A 14,617-nucleotide genomic window follows, 5' to 3' on the forward strand; every position below is an offset into this window, starting at 1 on the left:
AGATTCAAGAGATGACCCTTCAGCTCCACAAAGACAAAGAACAGATTAACACAGACAAAGCCAGGAATCAAGAGACATCCCTTCAGCTTGACATGGACAGAAAAGAACTGGTAGACAGCATGAACCAAATCTCCCTAAAACATCAAGAACAAGAGCTCAAAGAAACTCAGCTCCAAAACCTTCTGCATGATCTGGCTCAAGGGAATGACTTCTTGGCCAAGGAAAAATTGGACTTGGAACTCATGAGATCTGACATCCAGACACAAAATAACCTCATGGAGGAAGAGAAATACAAGATATCTCAGGAAAGAGACTCACTGGAAACGACAAAGGCAGAACTCCACAAAGAGAAAGAACAAGTAAGCCAACTCTTGGATGAGATTGACACAAAGGAAGCCAAGATTCAAGAGATGACCCTTCAGCTCCACAAAGACAAAGAACAGATTAACACAGACAAAGCCAGGAATCAAGAGACATCCCTTCAGCTTGACATGGACAGAAAAGAACTGGAAGACAGCATGAACCAAATCTCCCTAAAACATCAAGAACAAGAGCTCAAAGAAGCTCAGCTCCAAAACCTTCTGCATGATCTGGCTCAAGGGAATGACGTCTTGGCCAAGGAAAAATTGGACTTGGAACTCATGAGAGCTGACATCCAGACACAAAATAACCTCATGGAGGAAGAGAAATACAAGATATCTCAGGAAAGAGACTCACTGGAAACGACAAAGGCAGAACTCCACAAAGAGAAAGAACAAGTAAGCCAACTCTTGGATGAGATTGACACAAAGGAAGCCAAGATTCAAGAGATGACCCTTCAGCTCCAAAAAGACAAAGAACAGATTAACACAGACAAAGCCAGGAATCAAGAGACATCCCTTCAGCTTGACATGGACAGAAAAGAACTGGAAGACAGCATGAACCAAATCTCCCTTAAACATCAAGAACAAGAGCTCAAAGAAGCTCAGCTCCAAAACCTTCTGCATGATCTGGCTCAAGGGAATGACGTCTTGGCCAAGGAAAAATTGGACTTGGAACTCATGAGAGCTGACATCCAGACACAAAATAACCTCATGGAGGAAGAGAAATACAAGATATCTCAGGAAAGAGACTCACTGGAAACGACAAAGGCAGAACTCCACAAAGAGAAAGAACAAGTAAGCCAACTCTTGGATGAGATTGACACAAAGGAAGCCAAGATTCAAGAGATGACCCTTCAGCTCCAAAAAGACAAAGAACAGATTAACACAGACAAAGCCAGGAATCAAGAGACATCCCTTCAGCTTGACATGGACAGAAAAGAACTGGAAGACAGCATGAACCAAATCTCCCTAAAACATCAAGAACAAGAGCTCAAAGAAGCTCAGCTCCAAAACCTTCTGCATGATCTGGCTCAAGGGAATGACGTCTTGGCCAAGGAAAAATTGGACTTGGAACTCATGAGAGCTGACATCCAGACACAAAATAACCTCATGGAGGAAGAGAAATACAAGATATCTCAGGAAAGAGACTCACTGGAAACGACAAAGGCAGAACTCCACAAAGAGAAAGAACAAGTAAGCCAACTCTTGGATGAGATTGACACAAAGGAAGCCAAGATTCAAGAGATGACCCTTCAGATCCACAAAGACAAAGAACAGATTAACACAGACAAAGGCAGGAATCAAGAGACATCCCTTCAGCTTGACATGGACAGAAAAGAACTGGAAGCCCTCAAGAACAACCTCACCAAGCAGAAAGAGGAAGTGGAATCTGACATGACCATCATCAGGACCGAGAGAAAACAACTTAATCAGCTGAAGATGGATCTGGAGAGGGAAAGAGAATTGCTTTCCACTGAAAGGCAGAAAATAAGCTCTGAACAAGACGAGACAGAGGACGACCCAATGAAAACAATGAAACAGTTACAGCTGAAGCTGGAGGCTGACGAACAGGATCTTGATAAACTCAAGGCCGAGCTTAGGAAGGAGAAAGAGAATCTGACTAAAGGGAATGACGTCTTGGCCAAGGAAAAATTGGACTTGGAACTCATGAGAGCTGACATCCAGACACAAAATAACCTCATGGAGGAAGAGAAATACAAGATATCTCAGGAAAGAGACTCACTGGAAACGACAAAGGCAGAACTCCACAAAGAGAAAGAACAAGTAAGCCAACTCTTGGATGAGATTGACACAAAGGAAGCCAAGATTCAAGAGATGACCCTTCAGCTCCACAAAGACAAAGAACAGATTAACACAGACAAAGCCAGGAATCAAGAGACATCCCTTCAGCTTGACATGGACAGAAAAGAACTGGAAGACAGCATGAACCAAATCTCCCTAAAACATCAAGAACAAGAGCTCAAAGAAGCTCAGCTCCAAAACCTTCTGCATGATCTGGCTCAAGGGAATGACGTCTTGGCCAAGGAAAAATTGGACTTGGAACTCATGAGAGCTGACATCCAGACACAAAATAACCTCATGGAGGAAGAGAAATACAAGATATCTCAGGAAAGAGACTCACTGGAAACGACAAAGGCAGAACTCCACAAAGAGAAAGAACAAGTAAGCCAACTCTTGGATGAGATTGACACAAAGGAAGCCAAGATTCAAGAGATGACCCTTCAGCTCCACAAAGACAAAGAACAGATTAACACAGACAAAGCCAGGAATCAAGAGACATCCCTTCAGCTTGACATGGACAGAAAAGAACTGGAAGACAGCATGAACCAAATCTCCCTAAAACATCAAGAACAAGAGCTCAAAGAAGCTCAGCTCCAAAACCTTCTGCATGATCTGGCTCAAGGGAATGACGTCTTGGCCAAGGAAAAATTGGACTTGGAACTCATGAGAGCTAACATCCAGACAGGAAATAACCTCATGGAGGAAGAGAAATACAAGATATCTCAGGAAAGAGACTCACTGGAAACGACAAAGGCAGAACTCCACACAGAGAAAGAACAAGTAAGCCAACTCTTGGATGAGATTGACACAAAGGAAGCCAAGATTCAAGAGATGACCCTTCAGCTCCACAAAGACAAAGAACAGATTAACACAGACAAAGCCAGGAATCAAGAGACATCCCTTCAGCTTGACATGGACAGAAAAGAACTGGAAGCCCTCAAGAACAACCTCACCAAGCAGAAAGAGGAAGTGGAATCTGACATGACCATCATCAGGACCGAGAGAAAACAACTTAATCAGCTGAAGATGGATCTGGAGAGGGAAAGAGAATTGCTTTCCACTGAAAGGCAGAAAATAAGCTCTGAACAAGACGAGACAGAGGACGACCCAATGAAAACAATGAAACAATTACAGCTGAAGCTGGAGGCTGACGAACAGGATCTTGATAAACTCAAGGCCGAGCTGAGGAAGGAGAAAGAGAATCTGACTAAAGGGAATGACGTCTTGGCCAAGGAAAAATTGGACTTGGAACTCATGAGAGCTGACATCCAGACACAAAATAACCTCATGGAGGAAGAGAAATACAAGATATCTCAGGAAAGAGACTCACTGGAAACGACAAAGGCAGAACTCCACAAAGAGAAAGAACAAGTAAGCCAACTCTTGGATGAGATTGACACAAAGGAAGCCAAGATTCAAGAGATGACCCTTCAGATCCACAAAGACAAAGAACAGATTAACACAGACAAAGGCAGGAATCAAGAGACATCCCTTCAGCTTGACATGGACAGAAAAGAACTGGAAGCCCTCAAGAACAACCTCACCAAGCAGAAAGAGGAAGTGGAATCTGACATGACCATCATCAGGACCGAGAGAAAACAACTTAATCAGCTGAAGATGGATCTGGAGAGGGAAAGAGAATTGCTTTCCACTGAAAGGCAGAAAATAAGCTCTGAACAAGACGAGACAGAGGACGACCCAATGAAAACAATGAAACAATTACAGCTGAAGCTGGAGGCTGACGAACAGGATCTTGATAAACTCAAGGCCGAGCTGAGGAAGGAGAAAGAGAATCTGACTAAAGGGAATGACGTCTTGGCCAAGGAAAAATTGGACTTGGAACTCATGAGAGCTGACATCCAGACACAAAATAACCTCATGGAGGAAGAGAAATACAAGATATCTCAGGAAAGAGACTCACTGGAAACGACAAAGGCAGAACTCCACAAAGAGAAAGAACAAGTAAGCCAACTCTTGGATGAGATTGACACAAAGGAAGCCAAGATTCAAGAGATGACCCTTCAGCTCCACAAAGACAAAGAACAGATTAACACAGACAAAGCCAGGAATCAAGAGACATCCCTTCAGCTTGACATGGACAGAAAAGAACTGGAAGACAGCATGAACCAAATCTCCCTAAAACATCAAGAACAAGAGCTCAAAGAAGCTCAGCTCCAAAACCTTCTGCATGATCTGGCTCAAGGGAATGACGTCTTGGCCAAGGAAAAATTGGACTTGGAACTCATGAGAGCTGACATCCAGACACAAAATAACCTCATGGAGGAAGAGAAATACACGATATCTCAGGAAAGAGACTCACTGGAAACGACAAAGGCAGAACTCCACAAAGAGAAAGAACAAGTAAGCCAACTCTTGGATGAGATTGACACAAAGGAAGCCAAGATTCAAGAGATGACCCTTCAGATCCACAAAGACAAAGAACAGATTAACACAGACAAAGCCAGGAATCAAGAGACATCCCTTCAGCTTGACATGGACAGAAAAGAACTGGAAGCCCTCAAGAACAACCTCACCAAGCAGAAAGAGGAAGTGGAATCTGACATGACCATCATCAGGACCGAGAGAAAACAACTTAATCAGCTGAAGATGGATCTGGAGAGGGAAAGAGAATTGCTTTCCACTGAAAGGCAGAAAATAAGCTCTGAACAAGACGAGACAGAGGACGACCCAATGAAAACAATGAAACAATTACAGCTGAAGCTGGAGGCTGACGAACAGGATCTTGATAAACTCAAGGCCGAGCTGAGGAAGGAGAAAGAGAATCTGACTAAAGGGAATGACGTCTTGGCCAAGGAAAAATTGGACTTGGAACTCATGAGAGCTGACATCCAGACACAAAATAACCTCATGGAGGAAGAGAAATACAAGATATCTCAGAAAAGAGACTCACTGGAAACGACAAAGGCAGAACTCCACAAAGAGAAAGAACAAGTAAGCCAACTCTTGGATGAGATTGACACAAAGGAAGCCAAGATTCAAGAGATGACCCTTCAGCTCCACAAAGACAAAGAACAGATTAACACAGACAAAGCCAGGAATCAAGAGACATCCCTTCAGCTTGACATGGACAGAAAAGAACTGGTAGACAGCATGAACCAAATCTCCCTAAAACATCAAGAACAAGAGCTCAAAGAAACTCAGCTCCAAAACCTTCTGCATGATCTGGCTCAAGGGAATGACGTCTTGGCCAAGGAAAAATTGGACTTGGAACTCATGAGAGCTGACATCCAGACACAAAATAACCTCATGGAGGAAGAGAAATACAAGATATCTCAGGAAAGAGACTCACTGGAAACGACAAAGGCAGAACTCCACAAAGAGAAAGAACAAGTAAGCCAACTCTTGGATGAGATTGACACAAAGGAAGCCAAGATTCAAGAGATGACCCTTCAGCTCCACAAAGACAAAGAACAGATTAACACAGACAAAGCCAGGAATCAAGAGACATCCCTTCAGCTTGACATGGACAGAAAAGAACTGGAAGACAGCATGAACCAAATCTCCCTAAAACATCAAGAACAAGAGCTCAAAGAAGCTCAGCTCCAAAACCTTCTGCATGATCTGGCTCAAGGGAATGACGTCTTGGCCAAGGAAAAATTGGACTTGGAACTCATGAGAGCTAACATCCAGACAGGAAATAACCTCATGGAGGAAGAGAAATACAAGATATCTCAGGAAAGAGACTCACTGGAAACGACAAAGGCAGAACTCCACACAGAGAAAGAACAAGTAAGCCAACTCTTGGATGAGATTGACACAAAGGAAGCCAAGATTCAAGAGATGACCCTTCAGCTCCACAAAGACAAAGAACAGATTAACACAGACAAAGCCAGGAATCAAGAGACATCCCTTCAGCTTGACATGGACAGAAAAGAACTGGAAGCCCTCAAGAGCAACCTCACCAAGCAGAAAGAGGAAGTGGAATCTGACATGACCATCATCAGGACCGAGAGAAAACAACTTAATCAGCTGAAGATGGATCTGGAGAGGGAAAGAGAATTGCTTTCCACTGAAAGGCAGAAAATAAGCTCTGAACAAGACGAGACAGAGGACGACCCAATGAAAACAATGAAACAATTACAGCTGAAGCTGGAGGCTGACGAACAGGATCTTGATAAACTCAAGGCCGAGCTGAGGAAGGAGAAAGAGAATCTGACTAAAGGGAATGACGTCTTGGCCAAGGAAAAATTGGACTTGGAACTCATGAGAGCTGACATCCAGACACAAAATAACCTCATGGAGGAAGAGAAATACAAGATATCTCAGGAAAGAGACTCACTGGAAACGACAAAGGCAGAACTCCACAAAGAGAAAGAACAAGTAAGCCAACTCTTGGATGAGATTGACACAAAGGAAGCCAAGATTCAAGAGATGACCCTTCAGATCCACAAAGACAAAGAACAGATTAACACAGACAAAGGCAGGAATCAAGAGACATCCCTTCAGCTTGACATGGACAGAAAAGAACTGGAAGCCCTCAAGAACAACCTCACCAAGCAGAAAGAGGAAGTGGAATCTGACATGACCATCATCAGGACCGAGAGAAAACAACTTAATCAGCTGAAGATGGATCTGGAGAGGGAAAGAGAATTGCTTTCCACTGAAAGGCAGAAAATAAGCTCTGAACAAGACGAGACAGAGGACGACCCAATGAAAACAATGAAACAATTACAGCTGAAGCTGGAGGCTGACGAACAGGATCTTGATAAACTCAAGGCCGAGCTGAGGAAGGAGAAAGAGAATCTGACTAAAGGGAATGACGTCTTGGCCAAGGAAAAATTGGACTTGGAACTCATGAGAGCTGACATCCAGACACAAAATAACCTCATGGAGGAAGAGAAATACAAGATATCTCAGGAAAGAGACTCACTGGAAACGACAAAGGCAGAACTCCACAAAGAGAAAGAACAAGTAAGCCAACTCTTGGATGAGATTGACACAAAGGAAGCCAAGATTCAAGAGATGACCCTTCAGCTCCACAAAGACAAAGAACAGATTAACACAGACAAAGCCAGGAATCAAGAGACATCCCTTCAGCTTGACATGGACAGAAAAGAACTGGAAGACAGCATGAACCAAATCTCCCTAAAACATCAAGAACAAGAGCTCAAAGAAGCTCAGCTCCAAAACCTTCTGCATGATCTGGCTCAAGGGAATGACGTCTTGGCCAAGGAAAAATTGGACTTGGAACTCATGAGAGCTGACATCCAGACACAAAATAACCTCATGGAGGAAGAGAAATACACGATATCTCAGGAAAGAGACTCACTGGAAACGACAAAGGCAGAACTCCACAAAGAGAAAGAACAAGTAAGCCAACTCTTGGATGAGATTGACACAAAGGAAGCCAAGATTCAAGAGATGACCCTTCAGATCCACAAAGACAAAGAACAGATTAACACAGACAAAGCCAGGAATCAAGAGACATCCCTTCAGCTTGACATGGACAGAAAAGAACTGGAAGCCCTCAAGAACAACCTCACCAAGCAGAAAGAGGAAGTGGAATCTGACATGACCATCATCAGGACCGAGAGAAAACAACTTAATCAGCTGAAGATGGATCTGGAGAGGGAAAGAGAATTGCTTTCCACTGAAAGGCAGAAAATAAGCTCTGAACAAGACGAGACAGAGGACGACCCAATGAAAACAATGAAACAATTACAGCTGAAGCTGGAGGCTGACGAACAGGATCTTGATAAACTCAAGGCCGAGCTGAGGAAGGAGAAAGAGAATCTGACTAAAGGGAATGACGTCTTGGCCAAGGAAAAATTGGACTTGGAACTCATGAGAGCTGACATCCAGACACAAAATAACCTCATGGAGGAAGAGAAATACAAGATATCTCAGAAAAGAGACTCACTGGAAACGACAAAGGCAGAACTCCACAAAGAGAAAGAACAAGTAAGCCAACTCTTGGATGAGATTGACACAAAGGAAGCCAAGATTCAAGAGATGACCCTTCAGCTCCACAAAGACAAAGAACAGATTAACACAGACAAAGCCAGGAATCAAGAGACATCCCTTCAGCTTGACATGGACAGAAAAGAACTGGTAGACAGCATGAACCAAATCTCCCTAAAACATCAAGAACAAGAGCTCAAAGAAACTCAGCTCCAAAACCTTCTGCATGATCTGGCTCAAGGGAATGACGTCTTGGCCAAGGAAAAATTGGACTTGGAACTCATGAGAGCTGACATCCAGACACAAAATAACCTCATGGAGGAAGAGAAATACAAGATATCTCAGGAAAGAGACTCACTGGAAACGACAAAGGCAGAACTCCACAAAGAGAAAGAACAAGTAAGCCAACTCTTGGATGAGATTGACACAAAGGAAGCCAAGATTCAAGAGATGACCCTTCAGCTCCAAAAAGACAAAGAACAGATTAACACAGACAAAGCCAGGAATCAAGAGACATCCCTTCAGCTTGACATGGACAGAAAAGAACTGGAAGACAGCATGAACCAAATCTCCCTAAAACATCAAGAACAAGAGCTCAAAGAAGCTCAGCTCCAAAACCTTCTGCATGATCTGGCTCAAGGGAATGACGTCTTGGCCAAGGAAAAATTGGACTTGGAACTCATGAGAGCTGACATCCGGACACAAAATAACCTCATGGAGGAAGAGAAATACAAGATATCTCAGGAAAGAGACTCACTGGAAACGACAAAGGCAGAACTCCACAAAGAGAAAGAACAAGTAAGCCAACTCTTGGATGAGATTGACACAAAGGAAGCCAAGATTCAAGAGATGACCCTTCAGCTCCACAAAGACAAAGAACAGATTAACACAGACAAAGCCAGGAATCAAGAGACATCCTTTCAGCTTGACATGGACAGAAAAGAACTGGAAGCCCTCAAGAACAACCTCACCAAGCAGAAAGAGGAAGTGGAATCTGACATGACCATCATCAGGACCGAGAGAAAACAACTTAATCAGCTGAAGATGGATCTGGAGAGGGAAAGAGAATTGCTTTCCACTGAAAGGCAGAAAATAAGCTCTGAACAAGATGAGACAGAGGACGACCCAATGAAAACAATGAAACAATTACAGCTGAAGCTGGAGGCTGACGAACAGGATCTTGATAAACTCAAGGCCGAGCTGAGGAAGGAGAAAGAGAATCTGACTAAAGGGAATGACGTCTTGGCCAAGGAAAAATTGGACTTGGAACTCATGAGAGCTGACATCCAGACACAAAATAACCTCATGGAGGAAGAGAAATACAAGATATCTCAGAAAAGAGACTCACTGGAAACGACAAAGGCAGAACTCCACAAAGAGAAAGAACAAGTAAGCCAACTCTTGGATGAGATTGACACAAAGGAAGCCAAGATTCAAGAGATGACCCTTCAGCTCCACAAAGACAAAGAACAGATTAACACAGACAAAGCCAGGAATCAAGAGACATCCCTTCAGCTTGACATGGACAGAAAAGAACTGGAAGACAGCATGAACCAAATCTCCCTAAAACATCAAGAACAAGAGCTCAAAGAAGCTCAGCTCCAAAACCTTCTGCATGATCTGGCTCAAGGGAATGACGTCTTGGCCAAGGAAAAATTGGACTTGGAACTCATGAGAGCTGACATCCAGACACAAAATAACCTCATGGAGGAAGAGAAATACAAGATATCTCAGGAAAGAGACTCACTGGAAACGACAAAGGCAGAACTCCACAAAGAGAAAGAACAAGTAAGCCAACTCTTGGATGAGATTGACACAAAGGAAGCCAAGATTCAAGAGATGACCCTTCAGCTCCAAAAAGACAAAGAACAGATTAACACAGACAAAGCCAGGAATCAAGAGACATCCCTTCAGCTTGACATGGACAGAAAAGAACTGGAAGACAGCATGAACCAAATCTCCCTTAAACATCAAGAACAAGAGCTCAAAGAAGCTCAGCTCCAAAACCTTCTGCATGATCTGGCTCAAGGGAATGACGTCTTGGCCAAGGAAAAATTGGACTTGGAACTCATGAGAGCTGACATCCAGACACAAAATAACCTCATGGAGGAAGAGAAATACAAGATATCTCAGGAAAGAGACTCACTGGAAACGACAAAGGCAGAACTCCACAAAGAGAAAGAACAAGTAAGCCAACTCTTGGATGAGATTGACACAAAGGAAGCCAAGATTCAAGAGATGACCCTTCAGCTCCAAAAAGACAAAGAACAGATTAACACAGACAAAGCCAGGAATCAAGAGACATCCCTTCAGCTTGACATGGACAGAAAAGAACTGGAAGACAGCATGAACCAAATCTCCCTAAAACATCAAGAACAAGAGCTCAAAGAAGCTCAGCTCCAAAACCTTCTGCATGATCTGGCTCAAGGGAATGACGTCTTGGCCAAGGAAAAATTGGACTTGGAACTCATGAGAGCTGACATCCAGACACAAAATAACCTCATGGAGGCAGAGAAATACAAGATATCTCAGGAAAGAGACTCACTGGAAACGACAAAGGCAGAACTCCACAAAGAGAAAGAACAAGTAAGCCAACTCTTGGATGAGATTGACACAAAGGAAGCCAAGATTCAAGAGATGACCCTTCAGCTCCACAAAGACAAAGAACAGATAAACACAGACAAAGGCAGGAATCAAGAGACATCCCTTCAGCTTGACATGGACAGAAAAGAACTGGAAGCCCTCAAGAACAACCTCACCAAGCAGAAAGAGGAAGTGGAATCTGACATGACCATCATCAGGACCGAGAGAAAACAACTTAATCAGCTGAAGATGGATCTGGAGAGGGAAAGAGAATTGCTTTCCACTGAAAGGCAGAAAATAAGCTCTGAACAAGACGAGACAGAGGACGACCCAATGAAAACAATGAAACAATTACAGCTGAAGCTGGAGGCTGACGAACAGGATCTTGATAAACTCAAGGCCGAGCTGAGGAAGGAGAAAGAGAATCTGACTAAAGGGAATGACGTCTTGGCCAAGGAAAAATTGGACTTGGAACTCATGAGAGCTGACATCCAGACACAAAATAACCTCATGGAGGAAGAGAAATACAAGATATCTCAGAAAAGAGACTCACTGGAAACGACAAAGGCAGAACTCCACAAAGAGAAAGAACAAGTAAGCCAACTCTTGGATGAGATTGACACAAAGGAAGCCAAGATTCAAGAGATGACCCTTCAGCTCCACAAAGACAAAGAACAGATAAACACAGACAAAGGCAGGAATCAAGAGACATCCCTTCAGCTTGACATGGACAGAAAAGAACTGGTAGACAGCATGAACCAAATCTCCCTAAAACATCAAGAACAAGAGCTCAAAGAAACTCAGCTCCAAAACCTTCTGCATGATCTGGCTCAAGGGAATGACGTCTTGGCCAAGGAAAAATTGGACTTGGAACTCATGAGAGCTGACATCCAGACACAAAATAACCTCATGGAGGAAGAGAAATACAAGATATCTCAGGAAAGAGACTCACTGGAAACGACAAAGGCAGAACTCCACAAAGAGAAAGAACAAGTAAGCCAACTCTTGGATGAGATTGACACAAAGGAAGCCAAGATTCAAGAGATGACCCTTCAGCTCCACAAAGACAAAGAACAGATAAACACAGACAAAGCCAGGAATCAAGAGACATCCCTTCAGCTTGACATGGACAGAAAAGAACTGGTAGACAGCATGAACCAAATCTCCCTAAAACATCAAGAACAAGAGCTCAAAGAAGCTCAGCTCCAAAATCTTCTGCATGATCTGGCTCAAGGGAATGACGTCTTGGCCAAGGAAAAATTGGACTTGGAACTCATGAGAGCTGACATCCAGACACAAAATAACCTCATGGAGGAAGAGAAATACAAGCTATCTCAGGAAAGAGACTCACTGGAAACGATAAAGGCAGAACTCCACAAAGAAAAAGAACAAGTAAGCCAACTCTTGGATGAGATTGACACAAAGGAAGCCAAGATTCAAGAGATGACCCTTCAGCTCCACAAAGACAGAGAACAAACAAAGCATGGCAAGAGCCTTATATCTCTGAAACAACAAGAACAAGAGCACAAGGAAGCTCAGCTTCAAGCACAACAGGAGGAATTAGACAACACTGAGCAACGCCTTCTTGCAGCAAGACAAGAACTGGAAGCCCTCAAGATCAACCTCACTAAGGCGAAAGGAGAAGTGGAATCTGACATGACCATCATCAGGACCGAGAGAAAACAACTTAATCAGCTGAAGATGAACCTGGAGACCGAAAGAGAATTGCTTTCCACTGAAAGGCAGAAAACAAGGGCTGACATGACCATCAAAGAGGATCTAGCTTCAGCTTATGAAAAGTTTGACAAAGAAAAATTGGACTTGGAACTCATGAGATCTGACATCCAGAAACAAAATGACCTCATGGCTGAGTGGATGAAAGGAAAATCTGACAAAGCATTAAAAACAGAACATTTTTCCACAGATTCTCTACAGGATTTTGCAGCTTTTGAGTGTGACTTGCAGATTCCTCCTCATTCTCAACTTGAGGTTGATGTCAGGCAGTCTGATGGCTTGATCAATACAGAAGGCTCTGAAGTTTCGGAAATTTCACAAAATAAAGTGAAAGCACTACCCACTGCGGCTGGAAAGCATCCACATCTCACTAAAGAGAAACTTTTGCAGAACTTTTGGAAGGACACCCAAAGTGAACGGAAGGAGATTAATCAGATGAAGACCAGGAGTGCAGAGATGAAAAACAACCTGGACAGAAGGTTACAGGTACTTACCCAGATTGTTCAAGTAACAGGGTCACAAAGACAGCAGAAACCATTCAACCAACAAAGGTTTATACAGAAACCTGGGGAAAGGACTTTCCATGAGGACGTTTCCAAAACACTCTCTGAAAAATACACAGTGCTGCAACAACTTAAACTTCAGATGCTTGTTGAGATTGACAGACTGAACCTCAATAAAAAAATGTGTCGGACTGTGATAAGAAGTAACAAGGCTAATCAAACATCAAATGAGACTATAGCTGCTGGAATAGCAACAAACCAAGCCTCGACACAAACATATGGAAAAGAGAACGAGGAAGCCAGTGGGAAAAATGGTGGATTCCTTTGTGAATTATTGCACTGCTGCTCTAGATCCTGCTGTGCTTGCTGTCAGACTGTGTCTCTGAAATAGACATGAGATAACTGGTGTTTCTTTAATCTTTAACAGCCTAAAAGACTAGAACCTAAATGTCCAGTGAATCTGCCGCCCAGGCCTTTTCAATTTTTTGGCTTTTGTTTGTTTTAAACTTATCTCTTGATTCATACAAGTGAATAATCTTTTTTGAATAATTTTTTTGAAACCTTTTGTCAGTTGTGGTAGTTTAGGGTGCAAAAGTTGTATTTTTTAAATTCTTGCTGAAATAACAAATATGTTGCTTTGAGTTGTATGAATGCATTCTAGATCTCTGAGAATGTCTGTTTCATTTTCTAGTTACTACATCCAACTTTTACTAAAAATTCTCTGGAACCGCAAGATTTCAAAGACCTTTGAACATTTGAAATCATGTTTAATTCGGATCTCATCTGTCATTGCTTTTTTACTGCTTTTCTTGACTTTTTTAAAATTCTTGCTTTATTGGAATTTTCTAAATTATGTGTTAAAAATTTCAATATATATACGTTTGGCTGTTTTAGATTTCTACATACAATCCTTTTTAAAATTAAAGACTTTATGACACACTGTCTCTGCGTTTTTTTTTTTTTTTTGTATTTTATTAGTAAATGTTTTTCAACAACTATCAGTCTGTAAAAATGAAATTTAAAATGATTTTAAACATACTGACCCAAAAACAGAGAGTAAACATTGATTTCTGCGGCATACTGACCTGCTCAGTACAACAAAACCCATATTATCAAGTTTAGAAATAAATATTAAAATGATATTTCATTAAAAAAATTGACATACATGGTTTGTTTAACCAGCTGGTTTGGTTGGACCCAAAAGGTGAGACGGAGGCAGAAACAGTTAAAAGGGTTTTTATTGTGATTGATTTTGCATGATGTGGATGAAAGGTGATGTGAGGGAGAGAGTGGCTGTCGCATGAGATGCTGCAGGAGCGTTCTTGAGGAGGCAATGGACAAAAGTGAGAAACACACACAGGTAAGTACTTGAGTAAAACTCAAAGCAAACATGCACAAGATTACTCGAGGGATACTAGTCAGCCTGATTATCACTGTCAGAGCTGCAATCTACTAGCGCCAGTCCTCCCATCCAGCAGAGCTTAAAATGATACTCTGGGATGGAACAAGTTGGGTCCTATCACAAGGTTTAGGGCAGAAATTACCCCTACAGAAGTGATTTTGTGCAGCAGAAGCCCAGGGCACGCATCAAACACCCCCTCCCTGCTCCTCTGCCGGTTTCCTCTGCACTCAGATGGGGCCATATTTACTTGACCAAAAACACAAATAAACAGACTCCCACCGAAAAAATCTGATATTGTGCCGCATTCA

General features: G+C 42.5%; 1 protein-coding gene across 1 annotated transcript; it reads left to right on the forward strand.

Moving 5' to 3' along the window:
* The first annotated feature begins 1,688 nt into the window (after window positions 1-1,688).
* LOC141791254 (uncharacterized) lies at window positions 1,689-13,704 on the forward strand. Its single transcript, XM_074671534.1, has 5 exons — window positions 1,689-1,997; window positions 3,417-3,485; window positions 6,042-6,356; window positions 9,012-9,326; window positions 11,790-13,704. The coding sequence occupies exons 1-5, from the start codon at window positions 1,689-1,691 to the stop codon at window positions 13,296-13,298; spliced, it is 2,517 nt and encodes an 838-aa protein (XP_074527635.1). The 3' UTR covers window positions 13,299-13,704.
* Window positions 13,705-14,617: the final 913 nt, after the last annotated feature.

This window comes from Halichoeres trimaculatus, unplaced genomic scaffold, assembly GCF_033239565.1.
Source record: "Halichoeres trimaculatus isolate MK-OKI-2021-1 unplaced genomic scaffold, fHalTri1.1 fHalTri1_scaffold_6, whole genome shotgun sequence".
Classification (NCBI taxonomy): domain Eukaryota; kingdom Metazoa; phylum Chordata; class Actinopteri; order Labriformes; family Labridae; genus Halichoeres; species Halichoeres trimaculatus.

What these genes read in the sequence shown, in the direction of transcription:
- LOC141791254 (XM_074671534.1), top strand. Translation starts at nt 1,689, where the DNA reads ATGGACAGAAAAGAACTGGAAGCCCTCAAGAACAACCTCACCAAGCAG. An exon ending in ATCTGACTAAAGGGAATGAC is followed by an intron (nt 6,357 to 9,011) that starts GTCTTGGCCAAG and finishes ACATCCTTTCAG; the next exon opens with CTTGACATGGACAGAAAAGA. An exon ending in ATCTGACTAAAGGGAATGAC is followed by an intron (nt 9,327 to 11,789) that starts GTCTTGGCCAAG and finishes ACATCCCTTCAG; the next exon opens with CTTGACATGGACAGAAAAGA.